Source organism: Peromyscus maniculatus, chromosome 15, assembly GCF_049852395.1.
Source record: "Peromyscus maniculatus bairdii isolate BWxNUB_F1_BW_parent chromosome 15, HU_Pman_BW_mat_3.1, whole genome shotgun sequence".
Lineage (NCBI taxonomy): Eukaryota > Metazoa > Chordata > Mammalia > Rodentia > Cricetidae > Peromyscus > Peromyscus maniculatus.
Genome location: NC_134866.1, coordinates 73,813,594 through 73,826,689, shown reverse-complemented (window position 1 = coordinate 73,826,689; position 13,096 = coordinate 73,813,594). Strand labels below are relative to the sequence as shown.

Sequence of the window (13,096 nt, the reverse complement as noted above, 5' to 3'; positions counted from 1 at the left end):
CTGTGTGTACAGACAGGTGGAACCCCAGGCACATGGGAATGAGCAGGTGGGCAGAGCCTCTGAGCAGGAACAAAAGGAAGCTTGGCCCTCCCTGCTGGCCCAGACAAAGGCACATAGCCAGCCCGTTTTCCTGCCAAGAGATTCTATGGATCCAAGCAGGATTGGCTGCAAACTGGAACCCTTTTAAAAGAGCAATGTACTTTGGTCAAACATAAAATGGTCTTTGGGGACTCACTTACTCCTCTGTTGTACTTTGGGAGCTACAGAGTTTGTTCTCTGTCAATGAGTGCGTTCATTCTGTACCCCATTTCCAGATCTTCGAGATTCTGGTAGGCGGGGAATTACTGTCATTTGGAGCCCTTCCTTAATGCCAGCATTGTCTGTAAATAGTCTGCTTCGTTGGTGACATCCCCACACCCTCCTCTCTACCTCTTTAAAATACTGTAAGGAAGCAGTAAGATAATGGGAATTGTCTTGTGGGCGTCACACTATCAAGGCATGATGGGGAACTGTCTTCCATCTGTGTTAGCCGATGGGAAGGTGCTGGGAACTGGGTTTTCATCCCTGGGGACCTTCCCAGGAGAATTTCTGCAGATTTGGGGGGCTTCTGTCATTTTTGCTAAGTTTCCACAGTTGTTGAGGATTTAGATGTTCACTTAGGTTTTATATCTTTAGGATGCATCTGTAAATGCTTGGAAATATGATTATTTTGGCTAAGCAAGAAAAAATACTTTTCAAAACAGTGTGCATTTGCATTTTGCAGATGATTTCACAAGGGTTCTTTTAAAATAGGATTCATTTCAATAAATTAATCTTTCCATGGGAACCAGCACTCCACACACATTCATCACCCCTGGTGTCTACATGGACTGGCTGATGGTTATGGTTCATCCTTGCATGAGTGCAGAAAGGAAGCGTGGTTGGATTCTGGGTAGGGAACCAGATGTGACCCAAAGTCCCGTGCTGCTTCAGGGTCATCAAGTCCTTCCTATGAGGTTATCTTGCAGCCAGGCATGGAAGACATTTCACTCTTGGCTCTCCAAGGCAGCTCTAACTTATCAATGATAACAATGAGGACAGAGGCAGCATGGGTAATTGAAATCCACAGGAAATCTCAAAGCTCATTTTTAGCGGATGGTTTCTTTCCTTGCCTATCAACTCTGTTTATAAGAACTGCTGACCATGGATAAAGATGGACTGATTTGAATTTCTTCCCTTCCAGCCTTTCCCCACTTCAGTTAGGGCTCAGGAGAAAGGAAAGTGTCAATGGTGGATGACAGGACAGATGAAGACCAGAAACTAATATTGGGGTTTTTCATAGTCGGAGTAATTGGATCTCAAGTAACCAGAAGTGGGCCATTCTTTGGGTGTTCTCTGATACACAGCGTAATGTTACAAGCTTGAAGTCATCGAGCTGTGTCTATTAGCAACAGTGTCCTCATAAAAGGAAGGAGGTTGGTTGAGAGATGTCACATTTTAGCCATTGCCTTTGACTTCCTCTGCTCTCAGGCTAGACCCTGAGTTTGGTCATTAGTATCTTAGGATGGGCCTGACTTCACACTCAGCCTAGGGACTGCATGAGAAATGTCGCATGGATGGGAGCTTGGTGCCTTAATGCTGAAGATGTGTGCAGGGTGGGCAGTTTCCTGACGCATCACAGTGCAGCTGGGTCTACATTTCTTCCTTAGAAGTTAACTCTCTAAGGCTCTTGTGCTGGCCTCCATTAGGCATTTGTCATTTATGGGTTATAATCTAGACTTTTATTTTAATCTAATGCATTATCAATATCCAGCTGACTTCTTTTCTCATGTAGTAGATAGCATGGCTGTACTATATGAATGGTTTCTTTTTTATTGGATATTCATGTGGGAAATGGCTCCTTCATCGGATCATGCTGGCCAAGTTTCTGATGTATGGCCAAGGTGACCTCGGCGTGTGTCTATTGCCCCAGCACTGATGAGATTTTCTAGGTGGGGGTGGGGGGCGTGGGGGGTTGTAACATCCTCTTCTCCCATCACTTGCCAAGACTCACCAGCAGCAATGACTCCATTTCTTAAAGCACAGTCTTTTCTACCACAGAGGTGGTGGGGAATGGAGAGGTGACATGGTGTGGTTGGCGCCATCCTCTCCTCCCTTGCCCTGGCAGCTTGATCTCATGGGTGCACTCTTGGTGGCCAACATCTGTACTGAACAGCTTGAGCTGAGCTTCCGAAACTCGGCATTTCTCAGCCAATCTTTTGTATCTCATTGATGAGTTACCTTGCAATTTTTTTTTAAGACATATGCATATCATCTGGATCATTCTGGAACAAACTGAAGTATAAGTAAACCCACAACCAAGAGCACAGCCTTCCCACTAAGACAAGCGTGGGCCTCTATCTCAGCTACACCCCTTGGGGTGAGGTGTTCACTTCAGCTATGAAAAGGGGCCTATGATGGGATTGTTGTAACCATGCCATGAGATGATGCACAATGGAGAATCATCGGCCCCCTCTCACCTTATGGAGGCACAGAACAGGCACACATCTCTAGCAAGGTCCCCGAATCTCAGCCCACTTTTCTATTATTTTATTCTACCAAGTTTCAGAGAAACTATCTGTATTCTTAAAATAGTATCTTATTTTTTATCAAAAAAGGCTTGACTGGAAAACAAAATGGTATGTGTAGAATATTTATATGTTGTCTAATAGCTAATGTTAGCCTATCTAGTTAGGCTGATCTCTACAAGATGTAGCATATTTTACTTTGTAATATTTAAGCTATGTAATCTGAAAGTATACAGTTTATTAGCTGAGAACTTACTACCTACTGATTTAAAAATAGATCTTTATATATTTGAAATGCCCCTGTATGAAGACATACATTTCCCCTCTCTTATTTTCCTGTAGAATCACCAGCCTCCACTGAGAACATGTTGGCATTGATTTGAATCACCACAATGGAGTCTTTAACTTTTGTTGCCGCTGTTTTAAAAGTTTAGACATTTGATCTAGGTAGTATTCTAAAGTATTTACTCTTTCAAAACTATCCTGTTGTCGTCGTCTTTTAACCAGTGTGGTCGTCGAGGTCGGTTTATTTTGATAGCTGTGCAGATCCTTTTTCTTCAGTGTTACCTACTGATAGATGTTAGTGGATTGTGAATCAGGATGTTTGGAAATGTTTTTTATGGCTAATGGGATTCTAATGATCTTGCAAATGCCTTCATGTCCCCTAGAAGACTGCCATAGGAGACTGAGCTCTAAAATGAGCTCGTCTTAGTCTTCCCTAGAAACCCCCAAACTGCTTTATCACAGTGTCAGAACCAGTTTACCCATCTCCCAACCACATGCGAGCTTCTCTGTGGGGTCTGCCATCTCCCCGTGAGCTAGTTTGCCATGCTAACTACTCTATATATTGAAATGTTTGGATATAAAATTATGTCACATTATAGTTTAAAGTCTTCACTTTGCCTGGTTACCAACAAGGTGAACACCTCTTTGTACTTGTATTTCCGTTCTTGTGGGATTTTCTTTCAAATCCCTTTTTATTGATGTTTTAAAAACTTTTAGATATATATTATAGTTACTAATATTTGTTGATTTTTCTATATTTTAGGTTTTATCTCTTCATGGACTATGCCCCTTTTGTCTTTGTTTTTGGTGAACAGAAGTTATAATTTTAAAGTCAAATTGGTTAATCTTCTTTTTAATGATTATGTCTTTTGATGAGAAGATATTTCCATATTTACATCCATGTGATAAAACATACTATGAAGCATCAGAGCCTAAAACAAGAAGAATATTGCCTATCATCTTTGATTTTTACTCATCTTCCTCCTATAGATGTGTAAGAAAAAAATGGACTTTAAAGAACTTGTATTGCTCTTTGTTATAATCTAGGGGTATTGTTTTGCATGGATAACTCTCCAGGTATCTTCCTCTTGCCTGATCGTAAACAACCTGTGCTTTCGAAGAGTGCCTGTGTACAGGTCCAACAGCGGAATGTTGGTTGGGCTTTGGGGCTTCCACACTGTACCTATTCATACACGTAATAGAATCTGTGGGAGAAGCCATGGAAGAGACCTCCGTGACTGACATGTCTGCTCAGCAGAGGAGACTCAAACCTCTTAACCTCCTGCACTCACAGAGATAAGATATACTGTTGTTAGGGCTCCATCTTTGGACTCTCTTCCTGTAGAGTTGGAAGCAGGACTTGATTCATTTAAAAAGTCTCCCTGTAGGTTTCTTGTATAAAGAGCAGATGCAGAACATCAAGACCAGAGATAGAAGTGGAAAGGGGATGGGATCAAGAGCCTCCTGTTGACCTCTCGGGCTCTGAAGTGTGCGGAGTTTCAGAGGTGCCAGGAAGTACTGGAGAGCAGACAGCCAGACCCAAGCCAGCAGAGTGCTAGGGGCTAGTGTGACAGCAGAGCCAACAGGTAGGCCATGGCTGAGGAAACAAAAGGAAGTAGATGGTGCCTGGAGGTGATGGACATAGTTATCCAAAGGAGGCATTCAAGGTGCAATCGGGTTCCCACATTGGAATACGGCTTCCCAGGCTCACATGATGTCACCGCATGCTTTTAGTGCTGGGGCCTCTCTGCCTGGAAGCTGGAGGGTGGATGGGGTCCATTCAAAACACAGGAGCAACACAGCCAAGTAGACACGAGGGCTGATGGTGGTCTGAGGGCGTCTTGAGAGGATTAAAGTGCTGTTTAACATCAGGGCCAAAAGAAGAGCAGAACAAGAGGAAGAGAAGAGAAGCCGCTTCCTTCTGGTTTGAGGATAGCTGTAAAAGTCGATGCCAATGAGCTGGCTTTTTGGAGCCCATTACCTATGGTGGGACACCTTGCTCAGCCTTGATGCAGGGGGTGGGGGAGTGGTCTTGGTTCTGCCTCAACTGAGTGCACCAGGCTCTGCTGACTCCCCATGGGAGGCCTTAACCTTTCAGAGGAGGGGATGGGAGGGGAAAGGCTGTGGGGGAGCAGGAGGAGGGATGAGAGGGGGATCTATGGTTGGTATGTAAATTGAATAAATTTCTTAAATAAAAAATGAAATTAAAAAAAAAAGTCAATGCCAAGTTACTCAGCAAGTTTCCAGGAGCAGAAACCAGTGAGGGGTGTGGCAGTCAGTACCAGAGAAGGCAGCCCCTGCTAGGTGGATCAGGAAGCCCCAGCAGCTGTGCTTTCTCTTGCACACCCATGCTGCACTAGTCGGCAGCGTGCTGGAGCTCGTGCCTGTTGAAGGGAAGTCAAGCCGTGTCCTTCCTCCCTGCATTGTGTCTGGTCACCGTGACGAATTTTCCCATTTGCTCTTCCCTCCGTCACTTGTTCCCACTCAGAGGATTATTTGCTTTGTGTCATTTGGGTTGTTATTAAATCTTTGCTCTTGTCTGTTCAGGAAGTGGGCAGGCTTGGTTTTTCTGGTCACAAATGCAATCATGGTAACTCGGAATCCTACACTATGGGGATTGTTGCCTACAGAATGAAAAGGCTCCTCCCTGGGGTCTCCCTCACCCCCAGATTTCCCCTTCATGCGCCGTAACACAGCCGCTCTGAGCACTGTGTCCCTCCCCCAGGCACGCCTCTGCCTTCCTGTCTGTGCGTAGGCTCTTCCGTGACTAGACTCTCCTCCCCAACCTACTCTCATCTTCCTATTCTCCATGGCTTGCCCGACTTCACGGATGCTTCTTCAGTCTCCCCAAACCAGAATTAGCTCTTCCGTCTCAACTTCAAATTGTAAAGGAGAATTCTATATGCAACTAAACTAGCAAATAAAAATAAGCAATGGATATTTGCAGATCAATAAAAACTGAAGGAGCTCACCACTCACCAACTCTCACTCACCAACTCTCATGCGAAGGACAGGTGCATTCCCAGGCGCAGCGCCAAGGGATCTCTCTTTTTATGCCAGCATAGCCAAGCTCTATGGCCACTGGTGAAATCAGCAAATGCTAAAAGCAGGGCTCTTTCTTATCTACCCTAGAGAACTATCTCATCTGAAGGGGAGTGCATGGCCCTGCGGACAAGCATGTAGTTATAGGTATATTCTCATTTACACATGCATGCATACACACAAATGCACGACATGGCAAATGTTGTACAGTGTGATTAAGCATACGCTGTACTAATTAGGTGACTCCGGAAGCCGTGTGGTTGACATGGCCTAGAATTTTATCTCATCACCTCTGTCCCCATCCTTCCCTCTTTCTGAGCAATAAGATTTTGTGGTCTATGGCCTTCTCTCTGGTTTGGCTTCTCTGTCCCTGGCAGAGGTGCTCAGTTCCTGCAGGCAGAGCCAACTTGCCCACTTACGCATCTTCAGTCGCTCCAAGTTCACCCTCTGAAGTAGACTCTTGGCTTGGCCACTCAGGAATCCGTGTATTTGTGTGATGAGGTGGCAAATTTTGAAACGGAGCTTTGCAAAGCACTGCAGCTATCCTTTGCTGTCCACTGCCTGGGCCATCCTGAAGAGTCAGGTTCCTTTGAGACAGTTGACCTCCGTGGATATTGAGGCCAAGGTCAGATGACCCAGAGCATAGCCTGAGAAGGAAAGGACAAGACAAGGGACATGAAGCAAAGTATGAGTCAGGGTTAGAGGAGTTGGTAGACTGAGGCACCCAAGCTGGAGTAAGAGTCGTAGGTGGGGACAGATGGACAAGGAAATGGAAGGAGATAAGTAGGGGACAGTTAGGAACCTGGGACAGGACCTGGCTCTGCATTCCTCTTACTGAGATCACAGCCTGGCTTCTGCCAAGTCGGTCCAGGCAGAGGCCAAAGTGGGGACCATTGTGGCTGTATGAGAAATCTATGGTCTCTCCTGTCTTGGGGCAGGAAGGTAGTATCTTCTAGAATGAGTGTCACCTTTAAGATGGTGCTGTCCATCAATGGCCATTGCTTGGTATCCTGTTAAGGCCACACCTTAGCACAATGCCTGGGACAGAGAGGCAGGGTATGTTCATGGTCATCATATTGTCTCCTGGTGGATTTTGTTTTGTTTTTTGAGCCAGGGTTTCTCTATGTAGCCTTGGCTCTCTTGGAATGAGCTCTGTAGACCAGGCTGGCCTCAGATTCACAGAGATCCTCCTGGTTCTGCCTCCCAAGTGCTGGGATTAAAGGCGTGCACCACCATTGCCCAGCTTTCTGGGAAGTGGAAGGCTTAGTCAGAGAGACACCATGAGAAGATATTAAGATACCAGTAAGCTACGAGCCACGTGGCAACTTATAGATTAGAAATGGGTTGATTTAAGATATAAGAATAGTTAGCAAGAAGCCTGCCATGGCCATACAGTTTATAAATAAGTCTCTGTGTGTTTACTTGGTTGGGTCTGAGCAGTTGTGGGACTGGCGGGTGAGAGAGATTTGTCCTGAGTGTGGGTCAGGCAGGACTGGAGAAAACTTCAGCTATACAGCTTCCTGGTGGATTTTAAACTAGCTGCCTCCCACTACTGAGGGAGGTTAGCAGGGTCACACATCACGTGCCTGATGGGGACTTGCCAAAGGATACGAGGCAATGTGTCAAATGGGGGCAAATTCTCTTTTGTCCAGGCAGCTTGAGTTCTTCCTGCAGGCATCCTACCCTCGGACTCTTAGCCTCCAAAGAAAGCCCTTTTTATTTTATTCCTTTGATGCTTCATTTTTCTTACATTTAAATTTTGATTTATTTGGTATATGTGTATGTGCATGCACTCACTCATGGTGCATGCCACAGAACACATGTGGAGGTCTGAGGAAGACCTTGTGTAAGTTCTCCCCTTCTACCTGTATTTTAGTTCTGGGGATCAGACTCCTTAGGCTATGGGGCTTTTACCTGCTGGGAATCTCTTGGGTCTTGGATTTCTGCTGGCCCTATTTCCTAACAACGAGATCTGAAGTGAAGTGGAAAATCCACCCTCCAGAGAAAAGAAAAGGGGCACATAGGAGGGGAATTACAGCTTGAGTGACCAGAGTTAAGTATGGGGAGGAGGAAGAAAGGGGGAAGGGGAAATGGTTTGGATCTTCTAAAGTACAATTTAAATTCTACCTTGGAGTTATTGTTGTTTGGTTTTGGGTTTTGAGGCAGGATCCCACGTAGGGCTGGTTTCAAACTGAGGTGGCTGAGAACAACCCTATATTGCTGTGCCCATTTGTGTACTACCAGACCCAAGGCCTCATGCGTCCCAGCTCTCTACCAACTGACCACATCCCCAGCCCAGGAAGCTGGACTTTTCTTGTTTATTTTTTTTAATGTATCAAGCCTGGCTCGGGATCATTGCCATGTCCCTGGTCACATACTGCTTGCTGATGACACTTCTTCAGACAGACAGACAGACAGAGGCCGTCATAGTGTGTTTCAGACAGGATAATCTTCCAAGTGGGAAGTCACTGTAGTCACCTAGAGAAAAAAAAAAATGGATCCTTGGAGATGAGATCCAGACCTTCAGCCAAATTCATTCGGAGAAAAGTCACTTTTAGAAATCCAAGTAAAGTGATTACAAGTAAAGGCAAATAGGCATTTGCTCTCCACTGCAGCCAAGGGCAACTAGGTAGTGTGGACTAATGAGCAACTGATAGTTCCAGTCTTGCCCAAGGAACCTGAGCAAAGGTTAGCCTTTTGTGGTCCTGGTTTGATACCCCTGTGTCCTCTTGAGGAAATACCACTGAGATGGAGGCAGTATCCATGATAAGAATGAGCTGTTTATTCCTCATGCTAAAGCCCAAAGAAAAAGAAGGTGTGAATGGAGAGGCAGCTCTTAATCAGTAGGCATGCTCTAGCATGTTCCACTCTCAGAATTTCAGAATATCAGTAGGTACAGTATATAGTATAGTTATAATAATGATGCTCCTAGTATACAGTAGGTGCTCAGCTAATAATCATCAAATTGTTTTCTCCAAATAAAACAGCTCATGCTTATTATAAAAATCTTGGGCCTGAAGTAAAAATACCCCAAAGTCCTGCCATTTACCATTGGAGACATAGCCTTGTGGATATTCCCAGTGCATACAGTGTATGGATTCACATAAGTGAATGGGAAAGGATTGTATAGGATGCTTCCTAAATTGTCTCCAGGTCAGTGAGTTAGGTTCGTCCATCATTTATGAAGTGGCATAATATAGTCTACTGTGTACGGAATGTTTTAGCAACCTCTACTCTGAAGACGTGGCACTTCTCACGTGTTGTCCTTTATTTAGCAGGTGTCTTCTGCGGAGGTACGCATCGGGCCCATGAGACTGACGCAGGACCCTATCCAGGTATAGTTCCATCCCTCAGGAGGGGCTTTGCTCTCAGGGTACGTGGCTATATGGGCAATGTTTGAGCAGTCTTCTGGATTAACAACAGCTAGCCATCTTTGCCCCTCCCCAATATACACACACACACACACACACACACACGTGTGTGTATGTGTGTGTGTGTGTGTGTGTGTGTGTGTATATGTGTGTGTGTGTGTGTGTGTGTGTGTGTGTGTGTGTGTTTGTCTTTTCAGTATCATGCTCCAAAAATCAGATTGGTTTTTGAGGACTCAAACAACACCCTACTTTGCCCAGTGGATTGTGGGGAAGAACAACCCAACATTCTGCCACCCACAGAAAGGGAGGAAGTCACTAACATGTGTTGAGGGGTGTGGCTTTGCTGAGAGCCACAGCTGGTGTGACTCTGGCTCGGCCTCTTCAACAGTATGAGTTTGTGCATATTGTTTCCTTCCTCTGTCTCATGCCCTGTTGGCACAGGGGAGATGAGATTTCCTTTCTCACAGAGGATTATCAGTGTAACAGCCCTGCCTTGCATGCTACTGTAAAACACTGTCTACCTGTGGAAGATGCTCAGTGATGACACCTGGTTGTTTGGGAGTGAAAATGATGTGGGTACAGTATGCATGTAGGTGATTTTTTTGGTTGATCAGTATCTTTATTGATAAATAAAGATAGCGGGACCATTCCCTTTTGTAGTTCACCAATAAAAAGGCAGGAAGATGGTGATTGCCCGGGGAACAGGGAGTTTGCTGTGAGATGATTTTCCTAGGAGAGTCAGAAGCCTCACCCATAAAGTCTCTACAACAAGAACAAGGACAACAATAGACATGCCCAAGTGGCCTGAGGGAAGCCCATGAGGCCTCAGCCCTACACAAAGAACTAGAGGAAACTAAGGGCTGCTGAGAGTGGGAGAAACAGTCTTCCCCAGGGAAGAGCACGCCAAGTGGTTACCCAGTACCAAATGGTCCGCACCGAAAACATACATCCAAGTAATGGTAAGCAAGGGGAGAGTAAAGCCATGGAACTAGACCACTCCGTGGGTGGAAAGAAAGGTTTATTGGGGAATTTTAAAGTGCAGTGGCTTTCTTGGGGGGGCGGGCAGAGAGAATAGCAAAAGGTGGGGAAAGCCTCGCCAGTTTTAAAAGGGTATGTTTGCATCAGGAGGAAAACCAGTACGTAAGCAAGGTCTGGAAGTTAGAGAAGTTGGAGGCAGGGGGCTGTGGACCAGAAGAGCCCGGAAGCTGGTATGGGGACTTTGGTGTGTATTAGAGGTATGTGTTACTAGAGACGGTAGCAGCTCTGGGCTGTAGAGGCAGATAAGGGTGTAATGGCTGTTCCTGACAAGCAGAAGCCCTCTTCCCAAGTTCCTGAGCAATGCTGAGGTTAGGCTCTTGTTTATCCACTAGCAATCCTTCTGTTTCCCCAGCCACGGTCCAGCCTGAGCTGAGCCCAGACTGTCATTTACAACATTGTGAGTGTCATTATCATTTGGGGGGTTGGGGGCCACTTTGGACTTAACAGTAGTATGTAACAACAATTAGTGAAAAAAGAGCCCATGGTTTGAAAGAGGGGAAGGATTGGTGTATGGAAGGGTTTGGAGGGAGGAGAGGGAAGGGATAAATGATGTGATTATATATACATCTAAAAATATTCAGAAGTAATATACAAATTAAATAAGGAAAAGAAAAAACAAAACTATGCCTAGGCTTCTCTTCTTGGTCAGGAGCCAGGGACTAAGATCTATAGAAAATAGTTACTTATCCAACTTATATTAGTAATTCTTAAAAAGAATAATTAAAAAAGAGGATAAAAAGCCCCCCTTTTGTGTCCCTGGTGATTTAAGTGAGTAGCCTACAGGGCTCTGAGATGGAAGGGCTGGGTGCCAAAGCCAGGAAGGCTACTCGGCTGCAGTACTGGCCAGCTCCAGCACTGACCACTGAGCTGCTGTTACTCCCTCAGGCCTCTCCCTTCCTGAACTTCTTCCCCGTTTAAATCATTTGCACGCAGTAGCCAGTTGGTCCTGAGTAAGTGTGCCTCTTTCTCATCACAGCCGTAGCTTGTCAGAACCTGGAGGCTGATTCTACCCTCGGGACAAGGGAGATGCAGGCACACCACCCAGGCTAACGATGACGGCCAAGACCCAACTAAAGACACGTGCCGCTTGAGACTCGAGCAGAGGAAAAATAATGCTTCATAGTTGCTCGAAAGAAATTACAGATATAGGGGAAAGAAAACAACCAAAGGGGGAGGCTTAGTTTGGGAAAATTTGATGAGAACAAATTTAGGAGCAGAGAGAGAGAGAGAGAGAGAGAGAGAGAGAGAGAGAGAGAGAGAGAGAGAGAGAGAGAGAGAGAACACAAGTCACAGCTATTTGCATAGAATACAAGCAAGTGGAAAATTCTGGTCATCGTTCTAAGGGCTCGCACTTTGAACTCCAGTTTTGAATCAAAGCAGTGACAAATAAGGGGGCTGATACTGTGGGTTTAGTCTCAAAGCCATTTCCATAACACTTCCTGGGGGACTACTTCAGGCTTACGTCAATCTCATTCACCTCCATTTTGCCCTGTGCTGTGCTGGCAGAGAAGGCTCATGATAAGGAGACATTGTTCTTTTAAGAATGTAACTTGCCAAACTCTAAACTGTTTTACTTGCTTCTATCGAATATTAACATCATGCCCTATTTGTTTCAGAGAACCTTCCCCCTCCCCAGTCAGGAGCAACATTGTGGACACTGTTTAAGCCCTTAATTTAGCTCCTTGCTCCTTTTTCCCCTCCGAACACTGTAACTCATATTTATATATTTACCCTTCATATTTATGTGTCCATTCATAATAGTCATTCTTTCCTCAAATGTTTTTTAGGTTTATTTGAAAAATATATCTTAAGCATCCTTCTGAAGTTTATTCTCATCATTTGGTGTCCTTCAATGCCATACTGGGGGATTTCAGGAAATCCCTTGTCTAACCTGGAGGTTTATTTTGCCTTCTTTTGAGTGTTCTGTGGTCTCACCCTCTCCCTGGAGCTGTGCAGTCCATTTTGAATTAGCTTTGTGGTATGAGATAGAGCTGGTTCCTTTCAGGATGGGCCATCCAGGTATCCTGGCAGTGACAGTTCAAAATACTCTTGCTGCTGCATTGTCTTGGAGCCTTTGACAACCAGTGGTCCACCAGGAGGCTGAGAGATGGCTCATCAGTTAGCATGCACTGCCCCTTCGGTGGACCCGAGTCCAGTTCCCAGCACCCATGTTGGGCAGCTCCCAAGTACTGTAATTCCAGCTGCAGGGCCTTCCAATGCCTCTGGACTCAGTGGGTTCGGTACTCATGTGCACACACCCACACTCAGACTACACACTTATAATCTTAAAAACAAAAACCAAACCAGTCAACTATAAATTACATTATATGTCTGTCTTCTGGCAAAGGGCTTGAAATTGTGAAGTGAGTCCCAGTCACCAACTTGATTCTTAGTTTTCAAGATGGCCCTGGGCATCTCCAAGCCTACACCCTTGCTGAACTCATTTAGGGGCTCATACAATCCTTTTAAAAACTATTCACTTATTGGCAGGAGAGTATACAAGTGCCATGGTGTGTGTGTGTGTGTGTGTGTGTGTGTGTGTGTGTGTGTGTGTGTGTGTGTGTGTGTGTGTTAAGCATGTGTGCACATATGTGGGTGGACATGGTGCTTGTGCGTGTGGAGGCCACTGGTGGGTGTCACATGTCTTCCTCTGTCACTCTCCACCTTACGTTTTAAGACATAGCCCACCAGTTTGGCTAGACTGGGCGGGAAGATGCTCTGCTCTCTGCCGCCTAGCCGTGGGGTTGTGGACCACTGCTGGGACCAGCTTTTCCATGGGTGCTGGGGGGGGTACAAAGTCAAGTCCTCATATTC

The 13,096-nt window shown here is 45.4% G+C and overlaps 1 protein-coding gene across 8 annotated transcripts in view; it reads left to right on the top strand.

Moving 5' to 3' along the window:
- Pde8b (phosphodiesterase 8B) overlaps positions 1-13,096 on the top strand; it is a 227,246-nt gene that overhangs the window by 122,553 nt on the left and 91,597 nt on the right. For 4 of the 8 annotated variants that reach the window (XM_016000316.3, XM_042261646.2, XM_076552078.1 and 1 more), the window contains exon 2: positions 9,152-9,208. In XM_016000316.3, the coding sequence (XP_015855802.1) occupies positions 9,152-9,208 (57 nt within the window). Of the gene's footprint in view, positions 1-9,148; positions 9,209-13,096 lie in introns of all 8 variants that reach the window. The other 4 variants (XM_016000315.3, XM_006981762.4, XM_016000314.3 and 1 more) reach the window with 1 other exon arrangement.